At 51.1% G+C, this 23,060-nt stretch overlaps 1 protein-coding gene across 2 annotated transcripts in view; it reads right to left on the bottom strand.

The window, feature by feature from the left end:
• Positions 1 to 726: 726 nt before the first annotated feature.
• Positions 727 to 23,060, bottom strand: part of CPNE2 (copine 2) — a 39,560-nt gene continuing 17,226 nt past the window's right edge. For both annotated transcript variants that reach the window (XM_042821312.1, XM_042821311.1), the window contains exons 5-16: positions 21,653 to 21,724; positions 17,973 to 18,056; positions 16,169 to 16,258; positions 15,723 to 15,821; positions 13,858 to 13,944; positions 13,201 to 13,260; positions 11,129 to 11,262; positions 10,693 to 10,747; positions 6,862 to 6,913; positions 5,414 to 5,547; positions 1,949 to 2,185; positions 727 to 1,312 (exon numbers count right to left, since the gene is read on the bottom strand). In XM_042821312.1, coding sequence (XP_042677246.1) covers positions 1,205 to 1,312; positions 1,949 to 2,185; positions 5,414 to 5,547; positions 6,862 to 6,913; positions 10,693 to 10,747; positions 11,129 to 11,262; positions 13,201 to 13,260; positions 13,858 to 13,944; positions 15,723 to 15,821; positions 16,169 to 16,258; positions 17,973 to 18,056; positions 21,653 to 21,724 — 1,212 coding nt within the window. In that variant the 3' untranslated portion in view covers positions 727 to 1,204. The remainder of the gene's footprint in view (positions 1,313 to 1,948; positions 2,186 to 5,413; positions 5,548 to 6,861; positions 6,914 to 10,692; positions 10,748 to 11,128; positions 11,263 to 13,200; positions 13,261 to 13,857; positions 13,945 to 15,722; positions 15,822 to 16,168; positions 16,259 to 17,972; positions 18,057 to 21,652; positions 21,725 to 23,060) is intronic.

Consider the following 23,060-nt stretch of genomic DNA (forward strand, 5'->3'; position numbering starts at 1 on the left):
GCTGTGGGAGAGCCCTACTGTATTTGTTTCTTGAAGAGCAAGATCAGGGCAGCTGGGGAGCTCTGTTAGCTCACAGCAGCCCTTGAGTCTGAGTCCCTTCCAGCAAGCTGCTCTTGCAGCTGCCCTATGTAAGCAGGCTGCTGTGCTGCCTGGCTACCAGTCCCATTGACTGTCTTACAAAGAGATTTGATGTTAAAGGTATTAACTGTGCTCTGCGATACTGTATGAAGGGCCAGAGGGCAGATCAGCCCAACTGGAAGCAGCTGGGGCAGGAACACGGCCCTGGGGTTGGGAAAGGATTCCAGCAGCACCATCATTTCATAGTGGAATTGAAATATTTCAGATTTTCTTCTCTCTGCGTGAGGTTTCATGATGGAAAGAAAACTTTTCCAGAGCCCCAGCCTTTGATCTGAAAGCTGAGCAGCACACTGCCTGCCTGCCCGTGGAGCTGCATACAGCGTTAGTTCTAAACAAGCCACCATTCAGAGACTGCTTCCCTATTTGGAAAAGGGGGGGGGTCAGGTATTTTTCCCTTCCAGAGGGCTTTGCAAAGCAAACATTTCCCCCGAGCTGGCTCCACCTTCCAGGGTTGAGGCTGGCATAGGCCTTGCACTGTGCCCATGCGCTCCAGGCATGGTATAGGTGGAGTGGTGAGGAGCACTGGGCTGCCCCAAGCACCCAGCCCTCACACAGTGCTCCCAGCCCAGACCAGACAGCAGCCCCTTGTTTTAAATGTCCGAGTTTCTTTATTAACCTGAGTATAACAAATATAACATGTACACAGTATAAAAATGAACACAGAGCATGACAGCGGTACGGATACGGCACAGATACATGACCAGTTCAACAAATGGTAATAACAATAATATATTAAGCATTTCATTGCTTGGAAAAAGCAAGTTTTGTTTGTAAAAATTGTATCCTGTTCCACTAAAATTATACAAAGTACATTCAATACTGAAAAGTGACTCAACGGAGTGGGACTGGGGCTCGGCCTGGCCTCTGGGTGTTACCTCAGGCAGCGGCTGTACAAAGTGGATCCAGGCGCTTCTCCAGGATGAGCTTTAAGAACTTAACAATTAAATTAAGAAGTACAAACCTGGGTGTTTCAAGGAGGGTATTCTTCATTGAACAGCATGTGGAACATGCGCTTTCAGTGGGACCAACAGACTTCAGGAACATGCAGCTGGGGCCAGGCACGGCGCTACGCGGGCTCTGAGTTGATGGGGGGCAGGTTTTGGTGCTTGAAGTACTGCACGACTTGCTGGGGCAGCTCTGCCAGCACAGCTTTGGCCAGTGTCTCCTTGGGGGCCTGCAGGCAAAAAGCAAAAGCAGCAGTGGCACAGGATAGGATTCACCTGTGGTTATACTGTATGTCACTGCCTTGGGGACAGGTCTCTTGCAAGGCAGAGCGAGGCAGGTGGTCTGGGAGAGGGTAGAGCTGATGGGAGCATGCTGAGTGCTCTCTCTTTTAAGTGGCTCCCAAACGTTTTGGCATTTGCTGGGGTTGCCCCTCTTTTAAGATGAGAACCACCAATAGAATGATGCGGGTCAGATCACAGAAACACAGAATAGAATGGTTCGAGACCTCAGAGATCACCTCCTTCCAATGAGATGTCGTGTCCATTCTCCAGGTTTCCCCAAAATCCCACCCATGGGCTGGGGCACATCCAGCAATGGGGCACCCACAGCTCTGGGCAGCTGTGCCAGGGCCTCACAGCCCTCACAGCAAATGATTTCTTCCTAACATCTAACCTAAACCTCCCGTTAGTTTAAAGCCATTCCCCCTTGTCTTATCACTACATCCCCTGACAAAGAATCCCTCCTCATCCATCCTGGGATCCATTCAGATACTGGAAGGCCACAGCAAGGTCTCCCAGGAGCCACCTCTTCCCCTGGGCACGGCACCACAGCCCCCAGGCCCCACTGCTGGGGGTCACGGACTCACATTGCGGAAATCCCGGAAGGGCACAAACTGGACGATGTCACGCACGGCCTCCTCGCCAGTGTGGGAGCGCAGCACCCGGCTGTCCCCATCCAGGAACTCCATGGCAGCAAAGTCAGCGTTGCCCACCCCCACGATGATGATGGACATGGGCAGCTTGGACGCCTGCACCACGGCATGGCGCGTCTCATCCATGTCACTGATGACTCCATCCGTGATGATGAGGAGGATGAAGTATTGCTGCAGGGAGGGGAAGAGAGGGTCAGAGCTGCTGCAAGGGACACGTCAACTCTAGGCTCGCTGCTAGCAGACGTCAGCACACAGAGCTGAAGGACAGGGCACGGGGACAGATGGACGGACACAACACAGCACCCCAGCAAGACCAGCGCCTTCATCTCCTCTCCCTCAGGGGAAAGTAATGGTTCCATTTTGGTGCATTACACATCTTGCGCGTGGTGCAGAAATGATGAAAAACAAGCACTTAGGAGCATTAAAGCCTTTTGTTCCTCTCCTCATTCTTTCCATTTCCTCTGAAAACCACCAGTGCTGACGTCCTAGAAAAGCAGGAGGAGACACGCAGCCTGAAGCCCATTTTCTTGTTTTTCCTCCAGCCCACATCTCGTCTCTTGAAATCTCCCCTAAGTGCTCTCTTCACTCAAATAAATTCCGAGTGCAAATGAGGGTGGGTTTCTGGCACCGCTGTGCTGCAGCAGCAGCAGCTGCTGCTGCCCTGAGCACTGCAGGGCCTGGGGCACATCCCAGGAAGCATGGCACTGAAACGGGGCAAACACGTGGAGCTGGGGGGAAAAAAGTGTTCTAGGGGAAGACTTATACAAGAAGGCAGTATCTGGAATCCAGAACTGGCACCAACAATTTGTTTTTGGTGTTTAAGAGAGGAGCTGTGTGCTCACACGCTGCTGGCCAGGACTGACCGTGCACCTGTAAGGGAGAAGGAGCAGAGTCTCAAAGCGGCTGAGAACAGGCAAAAATCCAGCTCATTCCACCCTTCCTGCCAAGCTTCTTCATCTGTGAGTAAACTGGTGCAGAACTGGCCTCTGAGCACGGTCAAAAAGAATGAAACAAGAAAGGCCTCTCCACTTTTGTTCCCGTTCTCTGAAATCAGTGAGAAAAGTGCTAAAAGCGCGAGGGAGACAAGGAGGGAGCAGAGCTCATCCACTGCTTCTCACTGCATATTTCAGAAGTGAAGTGAAATGGGAGGTGATGCTGGGGATCATCTGAAAAGCCTGAGGGCTCTGCAGCAGAGCAGCTGCGAGCATCCTTACCTGGCAGCATCGGCTGGATGCGCTCCAGACAAGTGATGACAATTTTAGAGCCACCTCCTTGGGAACTGAACATCAGCCTGCCTGGGAAGGATGAGCCTGGACTCTACAGGCATCCATTGCCACCACGGGTATGTGCACCCCGTCCCAGGATGGGGACAGGGACCTGGGACGGGGCTGCCTGCTCTCATCATGCTGATCCAAGCCTCAGCCCCTGATCCATCACATTCTGTGCTCTCAAAAAAGGCAGAGCCGTCTCCAGCCTGTTCCTTTGGTGCGTATTATTTAAATCTCCCTTGATTAAACTATTAGTGCCAACAGAGGGGTGCAATTTGCATATGATTAGTGCCTCTGCTTGGCGCGCAGCATGGGGGATTCTCCCTCCCCCTTCAACACAAGGAGAGAAAATGAAAGCTGAGGAGGCACCTGGGTTTGTGGCAAATCAAACCCGATTCAGGCTTTCCCCCAGCAAGCAGTACGCGTTGGACGTGAAGGCTGACAGTCCACAACCTTCTTGGGGGAGCCAAGAAGGGTGAGGGAAGGATGGACAGGAAGCAGTGGGATCCCCTTGAAATGGCAGTTGCTGGAAGTGGCTTATTTTAACGAAGAAAGCAAAGAAAAAAGGCAAATATGGGACAGTATCCCTTCACGCCTGGAGCTGGGGAGAGCAGCAGTGTACAAGCATCCCCCTCCTACCACCGTGCTGGCACCATCTCCTGCATATGAGGATGGGCAGGCCGGTGCAATGGGCTTCCATGCTAACGAGCAGCTTTCTGACATACGGATGTAAGCAGAGTGCTGGACTAATTATCTGCAACTCGAAGGACTGATGAGTGGCTGGAGCAGCCATGTGGGAACGTCGGTCCTGGCTCTGAGCCCACTGTTTGTCCAACCAGTGTGAAAAGGAGCGATAAAAACAAGATACTCAACATCATCCAAGGGGGAGAAGCAGAAAGGTCTTCTTCCAGGAGAAAGTTCACATTTGGCCATGTGAGCGTGTTGCTTTAACCAAGAGGATCTTCCTTCAGGTATCTGCTTTGTACTGAAGTGCCATAAACCAAAGGTCTGAAGCCACCCTCTGAACCTCAGCACATCTGCTCACGTTTCCCATTCACACAATGGTGCCATTGTCACCAGCCTAGTTCCCTCATGGCCCCCACGGCAGTCAGGGACAGTCAGTCCCTCACCACTCAGGAGCCCAAAGCTATTTGGAAAGCAACAGGGCTGCGCTTCTCAGGACTGTCATTCCCTTCCTGGCCAGAATCCACACGAACAGAAGTTGCCCTGGCAGACCAAAGCCCCATGGAACCCAGCAGAAGCCAATGATGGATGTTTCAGGAGAAAATGTAGAAGAGATCAAAGTTTTCCTGTATCCTGCCATGCATGTTGTGGACTCCTGATGACCTTGATGTTTTCCAGGCCAGAAGGTTGTAGCCTTATCACTTCTCGCCTGGGAGCTGCTCCACACCTGGTCAACTCTTGCTATCATCTAGGGCTGCTGGATCCTCTTTGAGATAAGGGGGGCAATGTTTCACACTCCGCTCATTCGTATAAATCCAAGGCTCGCTCAAATCATGGCATTCCCCACCCCATCTCATTTCTCTCCCCAGTAATTTCTGATTTTCCACAGCTGCCGTTCTATTGGCTGTTGAGTTTCTGCATTGTTTTTTTGACGTTCTCTCTGTGAAGCGACGACAGCCAGATGAGAGCCCACGGCTGGGCTTCACAGGCAGGGTTAGTTCTAACTCTCCTCCAAGCCCTTTCCACTCACCAGCATGGGGCAATGGAACAGCAGATGCAAGTCAGCCACAAGGGATGGGGAGATCTTCCCACAATTGTTTGCAGGCAGCTTTCATCCCCAGCTCCCCTAAATAGTCTGGTCTCGCCAGCCAGCTTTGTCTGCTGAGCATGCCATGTCCTCAGGGAAGGAAGGCAGCCCAGCAGTGATGCCATAGCAGCCACGAGATGCTCAGCATCCATCGGTGATGCAACCCACCACCTGCCTGGCAGAGTGGCAAACTGCTGGAGTAGCTGCCAAACCCAAACAAGAAACTTTCTCCTATATATAGCCCAGATGGAGCCTGGCTCCGCACCGCCTCTCCCACAGCCTCATCTCTCCTGACATGAAAGCAAGGCACCAGGTCACAGCGGCCACACCACACGGTAGTCAGAGGAAAGCAGGACTTACAGATGCAGTCTCCTGCTGGGTTGCCTGAGCCGCAAAGCGGGCCACGTGGTTGACAATGGGGGAGAAGTTGGTGGGTCCGTAGAAGCGGATGTGAGGCAGGCAGGCTGAGTACGCTTGGACAATGCCCTCCACACCTGTGGGCAAACCAGAGAAGCCCAAAATCACAACGCGCAACGGCCCAAGCCAGCCACCGCATACTTCAAGCATGATCGCAGGACCATAGATTGACTGAGGTTGGGAGGGACATTAAAAATCATCTCGTTCCAACAAGATGTCACACCCATGCCATGGGCAGGGACACCTCCTGCTAGAACAGGTTTCCTCAATGCCCCATTCAGCCTGGCCTGGAACGCCTCGTGGGCTGGGGCTCCACACCTTCTCTGGGCGGCCAGCTCCAGTGCCTCACTGCCCTCTGAGTGAAACAATTCCCCATCTCATTTAATCTCCCCACTTTTAATTTAAAACTTTCCCCCCTCTCCAGTCCTATCACTGTCTGATCAAGTAGAGGATGATGAGCTAGTAATGCCAAGGGAGCTCAAGTTCAAAATATCTTTTTCCTCCAAACTCATCCAGATCATGAAGTTTCATCCACTTCTATGCAAATGTTCTAAAATCAGGGCTTTGCTCCTCAGCCACTTTGCAGCAGATCCTCACACCTTCTCTGGTGAGAGGCTTCACAGCACCCACAACCAAAGGCTTTCCTCTTGTTTCTGCAAAAATCTCAAAATCTGGCCAAGAGGAGGAGCAAAAAAGAAAAGCAGCTGGTCTCTGAGCTTAACAAAACACCAGACAGACATGGGGCAGTGCAGAAGCTGAAACATCCCAGAAACACCTTGAATGCTCCCAGGCTGTTTGGAAGCAATACTTTGTCCTGCAGGTCACCAGAGACTCTTCTGCTTCTGCCGTCCAACAGAGCTGCCCAGGAAGATCTTTCTGTCCTTCCCCCCCTCTCGTAAACCAGGAGAACAAAGAAACCCAAAAAGGCTTTCTTTATCACCGAGCTCCTGTTCTGCTAGGGTGAAGCAGAGGTCAACACAGATGGCCTTGGCAGCTCAAGGTTGCCCTCACTGTCTATGGTTAGAATAGCTCTTCAGCAATGACTGCTATTGGCTCTCAGTTGCTAAATGAGCTACAGAAGTATTAAGCCTGAATTCCCCATCTGCTAAGCAGCCCTTGTGTTTCTCACCAGCAGACGGCTGGTAGGACACCCAGAACGAAGGCGTTATTTTTATGCTGTCTCAATCCAGTTGCATTTTGCCCTGGGACCTCCTACACACCCCCAGATCTTCTCTGCTTTCTACTGAGTGAACCCGTAGTAGCTGCTCTGCTTCCATGCTAAAGGCTGTCTCTGAACTGACCTTGGAAAACTCCTGTGATAAGTTACTGGAGAAGCCCAGGAGGAAAGACAGAAGACACTGAAGGCACATGAAAGCCTGGCAGGCACTCACCTGAACAGAAAGGGTTTGTGGGGTTGAAGTTAATGGCAAACTCATGGGATACCTGTGGAGAAGAGATATGAATTAGCACAGAGGCAGAGCACAGTGCTCTCCATCAGTTCAGCTGATGCAGTATCACACGAGTTCGCCCCGTTGGGCCAGCAGTGCTTCCCCACCCTCTGCTGTTCTACAGCGAGGAGCAAAGATAAATGTGGTCAAGGCTGGGGATGGACTGGACTGGTTCCTCCGGCTTCCCACTCCCATCATGACATTATCACACCACCAGTGGTGACAGCAGGTTGTCCCCACAGCTTCCTGCTGGCTGCCCAGAGGGAGAACACACATCACACCAGAAGAAATGACTTCATCCTATTGCACACGATTAGCTTCATGACCTGGGTCGTGATGAAAAGCAGTACAGGAGAGGTGACGACCACAGAACCATCCCTGCAAAGCAGGTGCAAAGCCCACGAGTTTCCCTTCCTCCCAAGCTGAGGGAGATGCCCTCAAAAGGAGGTCCCCTGTGACATGGGTGGAGAGCCCAGCGCTCCCTTGCTTGTAACACCAGCCATGCCAGAGAAGCCAACAGCAGAAACCCTCCAAATGTACTCCTCTAGGAAGTGCCTGCAGACAGAAACCATAAAAAAATTAAAATAAAAACTGGAGAACGGCTGCTTTGAAAGTGTAATTCAATGGCTTGGGTGCAAGAGAGGCTCAGGGCTCCCGTGCTCCAGTGTGAACCTTGCCAATGTTGGCATGGGGTGACCGCTTGCTTGGGGAAGAACCACCAGATCTGGGGGCTGAGGCATTCCTCACTCTCTGATTCAGACACAGCGAGGAGCAAACGGGCTCTGAGCAGCACCGAGGACACACAGCTCCCTCTTTCAGACTTCTGGGAGCCAAAGGCACGATGTGGGATCTCAGCCCACTGGTTGCAAGGGCTCCCAAACAAAAAACTCCATGCCGTAGTTACAAAACAAGGCTGTTTTCTTCCTCTCACGAGGGTGGTGGTTCGCTGTGGTTCTCAGCCCAGGGATGGCTTCAGGACATGCGTACTCACAGCGCTGGCAGAATGAATGTCCTCTACATTGCCGTGTGAAGCCCAAGTCCTCCCGAGACTGCGAAAGCAGCACGCATCTGGTTCAGACTTTCCAATTAGAATGGGCATTGTGTCGAAAGCAGCAGAAACTATTTTTGCAAGGCACCGTGGGGTGAGAAACGACACAAACAAACAAAAGTAGGTCAGGCTAAAACTCTGGCGTGCTGCAAAGCCGATGAGCTGCCGTACAGGAGGATGGCACCGACCCGCTCAGGTGCCTCCATGCCCATCAGCACAGCCAGCAACGATCCCATTCACACCATAGGCAACTCGAGGCACACTCTGAAACGCACGACTTGTTTTTCACACACCATTTCTGGTGGAAGCCTCAATTTTGGGCAACGTGTCCTACTTCAGATTTCTGGATTTTCAGTCGTTAAAGGGCTCACTGTTTTGGGGCTGGTTTTTTTGTTTTTTTTTAGAAGACACTCCAAATTTTGCCATGCGAGTATTTATAGAGAAGGTAAACAGAAATGCTTCCATGTTTTGCAATCGAGAAAGAGGGGGGTTCTCTTTCTTTTAAGCAGCAGTGAAGCAGTTTGGAGCTGTTTTCCTCACTTTTTGCAGCACTACATGGAGCACTCCCCCTGCGTGGCTGAAATGTTTCAAAACCTCCTCTTGAGTTTGTACAGATTATATATATATATATATATATATATACATACATACACACACACATATATATATATATCTGCTAGAAAATCCAACAGGAATTCAACAGTGTTTCAAAATAACAAAGTCAAAAAAAAAAAAAAAGGGGGAGGGAGGAAGGGAACTCATTCCCTGTTGGGTGCACCCAGAGGTACACAGAAGCATTAAGGTTGGACAAGACCTCTAAGATCATCCAGTCCAACCCCAACCCATCACCACCATGCCCACTAAGCCATGTCCAAGTGCAGGACCTTTCCCAACTGGGAGCAACCCCTTCCAGCAGCCCCAAAGGGTGGGGTGTCCACACGCGCAGCCTGGCTGTGCCCTCTGGATGGGGTGGTTGTGGGTGGAAGCTCCATCTTCTCCCACCAGGAACCGCAGACGTGCCCAAGCCCCAGCCCAGGAGATGGGGTAGTTGGTGGGGCTTCAGTTTCGAGCATCACCCTCTGCAGGGCCACCTCATCCCCCAGCAACCAAAACCCATCTGCTTCCTACCGGGAAACCGCTCGAGGCTCTTTACAGAGCTGTTACATTGCAAGATGTTCTTTGACATTTCCAACGAGACTTTTGTGTGCAAAATATCTCACTCCGACTGGTTCTTTGAAAGCGTTTGGCGATGCCATGGCAACAGGAGAGCGACGAGAACAAAGCACAACATCCACGACTGAGATCTCTAACCACCTTTCCCGTTTTCAGCCTCGTCTGCAATGCACAACGGCCATCGGTTCACCTGCTGCCAGGACACAGAGCACCGGGAACGCAGCTCCCCACCGGCCTGCCCCAACACCGGCCTTGGGTTTCAGCACGTGGGTTCTGAAGCCACTCATCCCTGCACGCCGTGCTCCTTCCAGCCCCGCTGCTTTTTCCATTCCCGTTTCTCTCCACAAACAATAAATCCCCTGGTGGTAGCTGGCAGCCGTTATTCCTCGGAAGCTGCTCACCAAGATTTTCCCACAGAATCTAGGGAAGCGACAGACCTGAAACATTTGGTGGCCAATTGGGATGAATCAGCTCCAGTGTGCGCAGGGAGGGATGGACTCCAGACAGTGGCAACAGCAGCAACTCCCACGTGAATCACAGGGATTCTGGCTGCCACAGAGAGCAGTCTGCCTCAGCATGGTGGAACCATGAGAACCCCTGGGCTCTGCCCTGTGGTTGTGGGCAGCTGAGAGATGCGAGGCCATGTAAAAGGGGAAGCTGGATGAGCAGTGTCACCTGCTGCTGGTGGTGGCTCCTATGGCTGTGACAAGCAGTGCTGGACCGGTCCTGTAGGGCTTCTGTACGTGGTTAAAATGCCCCCAGTTGTCCTCAATCTCTGGGAAGAAGTGGGGTGCAGAAGCAGGGGATGCCAAGGCACAGGCTGTAAGCAATCCCAAGGAATCCTGGAGTGTGTTGAGGAGAATTTCCTGGTCCAGACAGCAGACAAACAGACCAGAGGAGATGTATTTCTGCATCCGACCAGATGCTCACCAACACAGAGGAGTTTGTTAAAGAGGTAAAGACTGGAGGCACTCTGGGGCTGTAGTGACCATCAGGGGCTAAAGTAAGTTATGTTGTGAAAACACTGGAGGAAGGGAGGTCCAGCAATGGCTCCAGGTGCAGGGAGCAATTCCTCAGCCCCACTTCTTGAAGCCTCCAGCCAGAAGCAGTGCTCATGGTGAGAACACTGGCTCCAGCAGGCTCCTCATGCTGTTGTGTGCAGCTGATACTCCAGCACAGCCTGACACAGACCATGGTGGCTTCAACCCCCTGAACACTCAATTCCCTGCCCTAACGTGCTGCCACAACCTGTAGGCACTGCCCACACAGCATCATCTGGAGGCTGCCCAGCTCCCATCCTCTGGCCAGATCTCACTGCAACCTAATACACTCATCCACGGCCCCATGATTGCTCCTGCCTCCCACCAGCAAGATTAATCAGCAACAAAGGTATCAGTGCCAGGGAGCCTTGAGCGTCAGCATGGCTGCCTGCACTCCATCCTCACCTCACATCTCCCTACAAACCTAGCATGCCCCATGCCCCAGCTCTGCTCCTGCACAGAAGCTCTCAGGACAGAAGTGTTTCAAGCACACAGATCGCTGCCACACGTTACCTTCCAGTCTGGTGGGAGCTGGGCACCGAATCCCAGAGCAGGAAACATTTTGTCTCTGCAAGGGAAGAAAACATGAGTGGATTTCCACGCACACAAGGGATGCCTGCATGCACTTCAGCACACCAAACTGTCGCCATCCCACCAGCTCCAGGAACGCAGCTCCCCGTCTGCTTGAGCACCACCACACTCCACAGTGCTGATGGGGAAAGAGGAGAAACTCTGACCCTTATGTGCTCTCATCATTGCAGTGCCCCCATCACAATGTACACCACAATTTTCTTCCACGGAGTTTCCCAAAAGCAGGGCATCATTTCCCCCTGCTCCATGGGCGGAAAGTCAAGCCACAGAAAGGGGTGACATGCATCCCAGCAGCTCGTCGGGAAGCCAGGGGAATGCCTGCAAAGCAATGGGAGAGGCAGAAAGGCACAGCACTTACGAGTCATAGTCCTGGATGATCTGCCCAACAGCCCAGATTGCTGACAGGTATTCATTTGTTCCCATGGGGTTGATGTAGTGCAAAGAGGAGGGGTCCCGTGGGTTCCCGTTGGAGGCAGTGAAGTCGATCCCAACCTGAGGGAAGCACAGACTGCCTTCTGTTAGCAGTCACCACTACAAATCTATCCTCACTACAAACCTATCCTCCCATTCTCCACTGCAGACGGACAACGGTGAGGCCCAGGCACAGCCCCATCACAACCCAAACCTCCAATTTTGGGAAGTTTGACAAATTTACCCTCCCTAAAAAAAAAAAAAAAAAAAACCTAAAAAAGCAAGGTTCGACAAAGTAATTCACTATGATACCCAAACTTTTTACCACCAAGAATCACAGACATGGCGTCCCAAAGAAGCAAGTCACCACCACCAGGGTTCATGCTGAAGTCTGCTGCCCATCTGCCAAGCAAGGAGCTCCATGGACACCAAACCAGGCAGGGTTGCCTGGGCTTTTGTTGGGTTCAAGGCCTCTTCTGTCCCAAGAGACACAACCCTGAGCTGAGCTTTCCCTACAGCTACCCTACACAGTGCTTCTCCTGAGTCCAAAGCAGGCCAAGTTCCTGCTTTGTCAGCAAGGCACTCGTGCTTCTCCCTCCTCCACGCTATTTAAAGACATTTGTAGGAATGCATATCCGAGATCTCAGACCCAGTTAAATGTGGTCAGATGCAGCGAGGCGATGAACCACCAGATTTGAAATGACTGGGAGGGAAGAGCGAGGAAGAGACGAGCAGACGGCATGCCTGCATTCGCCTTGTTTGCAGAGCAAATAGGAAAAACCCAAAATAACTTTGGTGGCTAAATTGAGCTCAGGGGATTTGCAGGGGATTTTGCTCTGTATCTGTAATGAGAGAGGAAAAACTCGGCTCCTGGGCCGGGTCAAAGCCAGGGGTGGGGATGACAAGACATCCCCTGCAGCATGGAGCAGCTGGGGATGGGAAGAGTCCCAGGGGCCACTGCCCTCCCTGGGCTCATCCCTTCAGGATGGCAGCAGAGGATCATGCGAGAAACAGTAAAACCTGACCTCTTCAGCATGAGATTGATGGTCTTATAGCTCACTGCTCCAATGAAACAGAAGCAGCCAAGCCACACTTGGTCAGAGCACAATAAAGAAACTGAGGCGCCATGCAAAACATGCTGAGAGCCACGTAGGAGAGCAGAATCTGAACCAGGTACCTTGGGAGGGGAAAATTCCAGCATTTCCAATTACCAGCAGACCTCAACGAGTGAGATTTCAGCATTCCAACTAATTTGCACAACAGCTCTGTGCTACCAATAAACTGGATGATTTTCCCTTCCTATTCACTCCCCAGCACCAAGACCTTCAAGCACAGCAGCAGAATGGCACATAAAGAGCTCTTGCACTTGTTCCTGTTTCTATGGTAACTCTTCCTCCTCCTCCCCCCCCCATGTTTTCAGACAAGACAACAAAATAAAAGCTGAAATGACTGCGTGTACCCAGCGCTCGCTGCGTGCCGCAGCAGAAAAGTTTTCAGAAATTAGAAAGCTAATGGGGGGAAAAAAAACACCACTTCTGTTTTGTGGTGGGTTCACTCAGGGCTGTAACGTCTCCTTGTAATTCCTCTTGACAAACCACTGGTGCTCCAGCCCGAGTGAGGGTGGAAATGCAAAAAAAAATGCAGAAATACTGCATCGTTAACAGCCCAGAGCCTCTGAGCTGGGTTCAAAACACCCAGGCCTCTCTCAGCAATCTGGATGCCAGTTAACACAGCGATGGGCAGAGATGCTGGTAGAAATTTGTGAAGGACTCCATGGGACTCTCATCCTCAGCAGCAGCAGGTTGTACATCTGAGCACTGCAGTACTGATGCCAGTATCAGTACCACATGGTTTAACAGCAAGATGGAGCAAGCTCCTCATTGCTGTGAAATCCCACCCTGCTAAGCCAGCAGGATGCAGCTGGCCCAAGGGCAGCCTCCTACAGCACCTCCCTTCAGCAACTTTGATCATGACATATTTATTACCACTACTGGACAAACAGCAAGCCAAAGTCCTTACAGTGAACATCAGCTGGCAGCCTCCCAGGATGTAGTCCAGGAATGAGAAATCTCTGGTGATCTGAAATAACATAGAAAGCAAAGTGTATCAGCAATCTTCGCTACTGCAGGAAAAGAAAACACCACTGAAATCACCCAGGCCTCCCATCACTGTGTTTTCGGACCTTCAGGGAGCTCCATCCATGTGGCAAAGCATGTAGGAAGGATCATGGGAGGTGGGGGAGTCACTGTCCCTGGGGGTGTTCAAGAACTGTGGAGAAGTGGCACTGAGGGACGTGGTCAGAGGGCATGGTGAGGGGTGGGGGTGGAGCTGCACTTGGTGACCTTAGTGGTCTCATCCAACATCAATGATTCTGTGACCACCAGGGTCTTTCAAAGCAGCATTCTGGCATTTCTTAAGCTATGTGTGATGTGGCCATCCACAGCGATCCATGCACATGGCACCAGGGACACAGCCATGGCACGACAGAGAGCAGAGAGCTGCAAATCCAAGGGGAGGAGAACCTAAAAAAAGGAAAATTGCCTTCACTCGTGCCCCATTGTATGTGCACTTGAAAACCCAAGAGCACTGGAGACAGAAGGGGTGGGAAGCTCAGTGCAATATAAAGTCCCCAAACATAACAAAGAGTAGAATGAAACATCCCAGCATTGTGCTCACCTTGCAGGACTTGACGATGATGATCCCAGAGTTCTTGTAATTCTTTTTCTTCTTTTGCTTTTTGGGGTTAATGCACTCCAGTTCTAGCTGTAAGAGAGAAGCTGTTACCCAAAGCTAACTGCAAAACAGAACTGCTGCTGTGCCCTCCCCACTGCTGGAATAGCAAGGACAAGCTCATTGATAGCTAGGGCAGGCCACAGCTGTTCCTCTAAAGCTCTTGGGAAATAAATGCTTTTTCTATATTCAGAAAATAATGGCTGCATTTTTTTATTTTTAAATCTAAAACCATTTGAATAAAACCTCTTATCAAAGAACAAAGTCTAAATGTGGGCTGTGGACTCATCATTCCTGCAGTCTCTGGACACCGAACAACTCTCTCCAGCTCAGACCCCCAGATCAGGTGCACCCAGGATCAGTCTGAGATCAGCTGGGCACACCTGGGCTGGAAGAGTCAGCTCTGACAAACGGGTTCCCAGATCCTACAGTGCCCCTATTTTGCCTCCAAGCAGCTCTGACAGGACCACTGTGGCCAGGGAATGCACAGCACTGCTGAGTTGCTTCCAGCCAGCCAGCAAAAGCAGATAGAGCTGCTTGCAAACAGGCTCCAAACTGCAGCTCTGGAAGCATGTACCAAAAAAAAAAAAAAAAAAAAAAAAAAAAAAGGCATATTTGGCTGAGTATTTCAGCCATCTCATGTCCCAACATAGGTCAAATACCAGCATGCCCAACAAAAAAGCAAAAATAAAAATAAAAATCCTCCAGGGCAGAAATCAAGCAGCTGGATTACGCTGAAGGAGCCACGGTGGGAGCAGCTCCAGCTAATAGGGAATGTGGCCAGGCCCTGGGCGACTCAGCAGAGCAGGAGACCATAGCCTGGAGAGTATTTATGGCAGAAACCAACAACTCGAGGATTGCAAGCAGTGCTTTTTTCCTTTGGATCTCAGAGGTGAGAATTCACAGCTAACTCCTTGCTGTAAGCACAGGAAATTTTGCTGCTGTTTTACTGCCAGCCACCTGACCCCAAAATCACATTGGTGCCAGTGGTCCTCACCAACCCTCCTGTCCAATGGGCTGCAGGCCATGAAAACAGCGAAGCCTTGAGGCAAGAGAAGCGATGCTACAGCAGCAGAGGGGACTCAAGTTCTCATCTTCGCATTCCCATCTGCAAACGTGCGGTGCCTGCTCTGCGGCAAGAGCATCCCTGCTCCTGTTTCTGTATTTACCCACATCAGCGTGGCCAGATGAAAGGAAGAGACAGGTCACGAGGAGCTGCCTCGGGGAGAAGGGATGCTGGCATGTGGTACCCAGCACTGAGACTGCTTGCTTCGGAGCCAGAGCCCCCAGCAGCTGGAGCGCAGATGTGCGGGGCACGGAGTGCCTGACCTTTCTGGGTGCAGCCCTGGTCTTTGCCCAAATGCTGCTCCCCGAGGCACTAGGACTTACACAAGCAAGGCAGCAACCAAGCCACACGAGGGGAGGAAGCAAAGGGATGTCCCCAGCTGCACCCAAGTCATGTGCTCTGGCATGTCATGCACAGCAGCACGGGCATGCAGGGAACACCCCCTCCACTGCCCCCCTCCCCAGGCAACAAGGCATCTTCAAGTGTTGCTTCAGACAAATCTTAGATTTTCAGACAAGACTGCCTTCATACTTCCTAACTTAGACATCTATTTCAGCTAAAGCAATGACCTGAATCATTTGCTGTGTAGATGGGAGGAAAAAGCAGTTCTTCCTCATCTCAGAGCCTCTTCAGCACAGGCTGAAGGTCTCAGTGCAAGGCACCAAAACCCACCTCCAGCCCCAAGGAACAACATGGCCACCACTGCCCTTGCCCCATCCTGCACAGAAAACACGTCGGCACTTACTGGAAAGGCATCTTGGGCTTCACACATCCTGGCCACTGAGGTCTGAAACTCCCCAATGAAGTCGTGCCCCCCGTCACTGTCGTAGTCGTAACACATGACCTAGAATCACAGAACATCCCAAGTTGGAAGGGACCCACAGGGATCACCGAGCCCAACCCCTGGCTCCACACAGCACCACCCAAATCCTACAGCTGAGAGCAGTGTCCCAACGCTCCCTGAGCTCCAGCAGCTCAGGCCCGTGCCTGCTGCCCTAGGGAGCTGTTCTGAGCCCACCATCCTCTGGTGCAGAACCTTTCCCTATAATCCTCACCTGACCCTCCCTAGACACAGCTCCTCAGACCCTGCTGCTGTCACCAGAGAGCAGAGATCCACTTCTCTGCAAGAAAGCTGTAGGCTGCCACAAGGTCTCCCCTCATCCCAAGAGGAAGCCAAAGGGCCGTCGTTACCTTGATCAGCTTCTCCACATCTCCATCACACAGTGACACTAAAGGCACAGTGAACGGCTTCCAGACGGGGTCCAATGTGTACTTGATCACCTGTGAGGTGGAAATGGAAGGATAGAGTTACAAAAGGTGAAACAGGACACAGGCACAAAGGAGGGGATGTTTCCCCTTATATAAAGGTGTCCTCTGCATCCCTCACCCCAGCCATAGCTTACTGCCCCACTACTTCCATCTAAGTGGAGTGGTGGAACACCACAATCATCACAGACAGCTGAGCAGCCCTGGATATACACAGATCTTGCCTTATCTGTGTAACAGCTGCTGCACGAGCTGGAGAAATGTAATTGATGCTTTTTAACATGCACAGAGAGAAGGCAAGCTGTACGTGCTGCAGACCTTGGAGGTGCTTGCAGGGCACGTGAAGATGCTTACACAAAAGTGCCCTGCTCAAAGAGAGAGACTGATGTGAATCTCAGTCCAGGACACAAAGCTCAGAGGCGTCAAGCAGCTCAGGCAGAGTCTTTGCAGGACAGCATTCTCTAACGAAGCACCAGCAGCAAGCCTGACGAAGCAGCCACCTGAAGAGGTGCAAAGGCCAGTGCTATGATGGGATGCTCCCTACAGCCCCTTCCTTTGCACAGACTGCACCCTTCAACATCACCTCTCTGCCCCAACGGGCTGCACCTGCTGCAGGTATCCCAGAATCAGACTGGCTCAAAGGTTTAAAGGAAAAGGGAAAGGAAAACGTATGGAAAGTCAGCAAAGGGTGACCACTGAGCAACGTCACTCTGTGTCAAGGCAAACACAGGGATCCCTGGAGCAGAAGACCCATTGCAAAGGACCCTAGAGCTTAGCAGCCAGAGCTACAGGAGGTACAGGGAACGCATGGGGCAGAGCCAACCCTACGCCAGTCTTCTCACTGGTCTTTGTTTGCATTGCAGAACAAACCCACAGCCCCAGAACACAAGACACGCAAGAAGTTTTGCCTCTCCTCTCCCCAAAGCCATCACTCCTTCTGCTGAGACCAGGAACAGCCCTGCCAGGTGAGGAGCATGTCTGTCCCCATTGTCGCAGGACAGAGCTGTCAAATAACCACGTGGGGCTTGCAATGGGCTTTTATATTACAGACTGACAGACTGGGAAAAACCCTGACACCGTGAGCACAGTTTAGCAGAGAATTTGTAAACACCTCCTCCAAGAGGCTGGGAGAGCAGGGAGCCCACGCAGGGAGGCACGTGTGTGGAGTGGAGCCCATATGCTGCCAGCCACCGGGCCCCACGGGTGGGCGGTGTGAGGATCCTGCTCCTGCACTGCACACAGCCAGCTGGGCTCAGCTCCTCCTAAATAACAGGCTGGAAGGAGAGCACTAACCCTTCCCTACAGCCACCTCCCTCCTGACATGACAAACGCCAGCCTCAGGCTAACACCTGATTATATTTACGTACCCTGATCTGAATGTGTGTGTTTGGTGGCCCTGCTAGGCAGGGGGGTTGGAACTACATGATCCTTGAGGTCCCTTCCAACCCGGGTGATTCTGTGATTCTGTGATTCTGTACCCAAAGTGACAGGAATGGAGAATTTACTTTCTTTGTATCCGATCTCAAAACATGAAGCTGCTTGTCTGGCACGAGGGCAGTACTTGGGGAGGCTGCTGCAACATTTCCTCCCTTGCCCCACTACTTAAAAGAAAACCCAGTAAGATCCTCAGCCACCTCCCGGGATCCCACCCCCCTTCACCAAGGATTTATGAGATAACATCATTATGTTTAAAAGGAGCTAAGGACCGTGGTGTTGCAGTAGCTCTCACCTCTGTTCTATGGACCAGCATCCATTTTCCATCATCACCGGGTTTATAGAATTCCAAGAAGGGGTCTGACTTTCCAAACAGGTCCTGGGGAAGAACAACAGCACACAGCTTATACAAGGATTTGCAAGCTGCTCAAGATACCTCCTTCCTCCTGCTTTTCCAGTACATCAGTGCATGAACGGTCCATGGGGAAGCTGATTCCCATGGTGTCTGTGTGGGTCCTGCAGGTCCTGTCAGTGCTCACACGGTGTCACAGCCTTCCCACACCCAGGCACGTGCCTGTGAGACTTTGCTCGTGGATCCCACCCCCCTGCACAATCTCTGGACACCAATGCTACGACAAACAGCCCCAGCTGGGAGGCAGCTGTGTTTGGGTTAGAAAAACAACCAGAGCTTCAAAGCACAAACAGAACTATGAAATGTATGAGAGTCTGGGGGGAAAAAAAAAACCCTCCTACACACAGCAGGAAAGCATGAGGAGAGCAAATCTTGAAGGAGCAACTGCACGGGTGTTGACAGAGATCATACAACACCCTCTGAGACACACAGACTTCAGCCAGCATACGTTTGCTTTCCTTAGATATCCTCCTGATAAAGGGACACAAAAATGGCAAACACAGCACACATCCCTGCTGGGCATCTGCACGGGGTGACTGAGGTCTAGGAGCAGCATGGGAAGGCTGATGAGAGGATCCCCAGTGCTTGCAAGAGATCTTTGCTCCCATTCAGAAAAACTGTGATAAAAACCAACCTAACTCAAAACGCTCCAAATGATTTCCTGTTTCCTGAGAACTCCAGAGGCAGGTGGCTGCCTGAACTCTGTTGGCTGGAGGATCCAGAGGACATAGTGGGGATGCTCAGGGCTGGGGGATGCTGGGGGTCCCAGCCCACGAGGCAGCAGCTGGTGTGGTGGCAGGCTCCAGCAGAAAACCCTTTACTGCTTCTATCCAAACCCTGTTTCCAAAGCCAGCTGGAAACATAAATCACTGCAAGTATTTTGGCTTGGAGAAACTGGAACCTGTTCTACTCAAAACTCACAGTCACCTCTGATGACTGCTTTCATTTTATTTTATATAATTGGCCACAAGTTAATGGGCACAATGAAGTATAGTCCACTACAGCTTGCAGGGAGCCTCTCTGATGCTGTTTTCCCCCAATGTTTTTGCTATGTTTGCAGAGGAGCAGGACAAGCCATTCTTTCTGCAAGAGACTTGGTTGCAGTACAGCACTCTGCCTGCTTACACAGAGCCTGGGCTCAGTGCTCCAAAGCTTCACTGCTGAGTTCAAGGACCAGTAGTGCACTCCCAGCCCTGTGGATCCCAGCCCTGCCTACTCCAGCTTAACCTGCAACCTGAAGTGGTTTCATTGCCCTGATTCCACAGGAAGTGACAGAGGTATGGGCTCAGGTGGCAGCAGGGAGCAGGGCAGGATCCCAAGCAAAGCACATAGAGCAGCTGCTCTGTGAGTCCAGCCAGCCCTGCTCCATTCAAAGCAGGGTGGGAGATGCTTCCAAGCCACAAGATTGCGCACCGTTATTTTAACATGTCAAAGCCACCACCATCTCACCCATGCAAGCCTGGCAAAGGTAGAAACTGAGCTGCTGGGACTGGGATCACTGGGCTGAGCCTTCTCTTCTGCAAGATTCTTCTTTTTCTAACAACTCTACCAAGAGCTGATCTGACATAAGGCACAAAAGCCTCAGGCTGGTTCTGCTGCTGACATTCCCCCGCTGCGAAGCCTTGCTGTTTGAAGCCATGCAGTGAGCAGTGCACAGACAAGCACGGGTTCATGATGGAGAGGAAAACCTGCCCTTGGTCTGAGAGAGGTCCCAGCGTTGGGTTGGACACTGTGGAGAGGGCTGGTCAGCAGCATGGATGCCAGTAAGAGATTCTCAGCTTGGGTGCAGTGTATCAGAGAATGGCTGGGTTGGATGTGACTTTAAAGCCCATCCAGTTCCCACTCACAGACAGGGATGCCACCCACTAGATCAGGCTGCCCAGGGCCCCAGCCAACCTGCCTTGAATGTCTGCAGTTTCCTTTCACGTGTGCAGGGACCACTTTCATTTGTGTTCTGCTCTGAAGTGACATGACCATTCCCTGGGCACCAGCAGGACTCTGAGCACTGCTGTGGTGCTCTGTCTACAGGAATCAGCAAGGAAACCCCACCAGCTCCTGGTAACTGCAGAAGCACAGCAAGGAGCTTTCTGCTGACATCTACTGATAAACTGGAAGGAAACCCAGACAGATTATTCACAGTCCTCAGCCCAGCACAACTATGTCTACCTCACAAACTGCCTGCCTATAGCACTGCAGGCAGATGCTAAATTTCTGTATTTTGACTGTGGGTCTGAAAAACAGTAGACCAACCTATGATGACTTGTTGGAAGAATATCACCAGACTTCAGCTCTGCATAACTTAGGAGAAGGACCTGATTGAAAATCAGGTTAGAAAGGAAACTGCCTATGGAGCAAGTGATGACAACAATTAAGTTGCCAATATAACCACTGCATACATGCCTGAGGTACCAGCATCACAGTGAGGCTTGGGGAGGAACCAGATCCTTGGCTCTGGTCTTCACAACAGCCATGGCTACAAAGTCATGTAGGAACCACGAAGCATGAAGCTTGAAGGAACCACATCTATAATGAAATCTCATCCCTTGCCTTGCAAGAGGGCAGAGGCTTTTTCATGGGAAGAAAGCTGCTGCATCAGAGATTTCTTCACTGACATGCATGGGGCTGACTCAGCCACATCTCAGAAGTTGTCATCATCTCAAAGATGTTTTCCAGCTCGTTTAGGAAATGAAATTACTTGGGGATTCCTCAGTAGGAGCATCCAGCTCTTTGCACCGTGGAGTAGTAGATAGGATAAGAGGAAGAGCAAGGTAACAGTCATTCCCAACAGCTGGGGAGAACACTTGGATAAACCATCTGGTTTGGACAGTGGGACTGAAAAAAGCAAGGGTGCCTGGCTGCATGCTTTACCATGGTTTGAAAACCAAGGGCCATCCTACCAACAATACAAGCTCTGGAGGCACTAGGAAGGAAGAAAAAAAAAAACTGAAAAAAAACATTGATTGCTTAGCAACAGAACTGGTTTAAGAGGAATCGTTCTGGTTGCCTAGTAAATAAGGTCAGATTGCTCTGTTCAGAATGGCTTACGGTTACCCTGCATGTCACACCCAAAGCAAAAATCAGCATTATCTCCATGAGGTTGGTGCTTCTTCCTCTGGAAAGATGGGCCCTCCTTTTTGATCTATAAACAAACACTCACTCAATTTGAAGGAGGGCTAGAGGCAACAAGCCAGGAGCACTCAGCACTTCTGAAATGCTGAATTGAGGGGTATCAAAACTGTCAGCCCAGCCAGGAGACATTTCCAGACAGCAACCGCTGAAATAATAAATCTGGCTCAGATGTTTTTAAGACATGATGGTACACAGGTCCTGCGTCAAACAGAACCCTTCCTTCTCAAAGTGCATTATGAAGAATTCCACATCCTGACAGCAGGGAGTGACACAGCCAGGACCTGACTCTGGACCTCCAGCCCCAGCCTCTTGCTTTCTACATAGAGACAGCTTTATGACACTACTGTACTCACAAGCAGAGATCTCCTTAGATCCCCTAGCCTATGAGAGACAGAAGTTTAACATTTACATCCTCCTGACGTATCACCACTCACCTTTTTATCCAGTTTCCTGCCAGCCATACTCAGCGTAATCACCCTGTTGTCTGACAGCTCTTGGGCAGCTATCTGAAAGACAAGGGGAAGCTGTGTTCATTTTAACATGAAAAGTCAGTGAACAGAGAACCAAAACCCAGAGGGCAATCCTGCAATGTGAGGATGCGCATCCTGGAGATGTGCAGCTCCTACAAAAGTCATTCTCAAGTTCCTGAAGATCTAATGTACACAGTATCCCACTATTGAAGAGTTAAACTAATTTTGCCTTTGCTAATCAACAAATGCTGTGTTGCTTCATTCTCTGGGCTCCTGGCACTCTGGTAGCTGGCATTTCCTTTCTTTTCCCCAACTCCTTTCTCACTGAGTGGTAGGAAAAGTCTGATAAGGGAAAGGAATTTGGATACCTTATTGCTCTTGACAACTCCCCAAAAGGAGGCTGTGGTGAGCTGGAGGCTGGTGGCCTCTTCTCCCAGCTGACAATTTTAGGATGAGAGATAAAGGCCTCAAACTGTGCCAAGGCAAGTTCAGGTTGGATATGAGGAAGCGATGAGCAGTGATGCAGTGGCACAGCTGCCCAGGGATGGGGGGAGTCACCGTGGACTAGATGATCTCAGAGGTCTTTTCCAACCTTAATCCTTCTATGAATTCCCTGAGAAGGTCAGCAGTAAGATGGAAGCAATGAAAACAGAGCCAAAATCAGATCCAACACCACAGCCTTTCCCCCAGCCTTGGAACAACCGATGCCTATCAGGCCTGGCTACCCAGGGTCACACAGCTGCCAGCAAAGCATCCACCAGAGCCGGCCTCATGCAGCCATTTCTGTGCATGGGCACGTCCAGGTGTCCCTGCTGTGGTTTGAGATGTAGTGACACAACCAAGGACCAAGTCAAGGGCAAGCAGCAGCTACAGAAAACATTGTCACCACAGTGTGCCACCTCATCATCCACGTCACAGACCTTAGGGCAATCCCAGCAGCACTGCTGCCTAGAGTGGGGCCAAGTTCACCCACCATCACCCATCAAGATGGCCCAAGGATGAAGAGCACTGCAGTTCCTGATGGCTGCAGCAGGCACAAGTGCAGCCCACATTACTTCAGTTTCCAAGATTTTTCTCACACGCCCTCCGAAATGGCTTTGACTGCCAAAGACCAGTGGGCTGGTTGTGTCTGGAACACCGTCTAATGAGACTCCTGGTATTCTAAGAGAATGTTTATAACAAAAAAAAACCAAAAAAACCCACAAAAAACCACCACCCCACATTTATTCACTTATGTTAGCAGTCGCTTTCTGAATCACTTGCATTTCTTTTCCAGGCTCTGTCCTACCCAAGCATCTGCTCTCCACCTCCCGTCTCCTGTTCTTCCCTTTCCCCTCACCGACAAACTGCCTTTCACTGGGCAGCAGGGGCT

Source organism: Centrocercus urophasianus, unplaced genomic scaffold (assembly GCF_019232065.1).
Source record: "Centrocercus urophasianus isolate 14NV4802_14NV808 unplaced genomic scaffold, USGS_Curo_1.0 seq_2, whole genome shotgun sequence".
Lineage (NCBI taxonomy): Eukaryota > Metazoa > Chordata > Aves > Galliformes > Phasianidae > Centrocercus > Centrocercus urophasianus.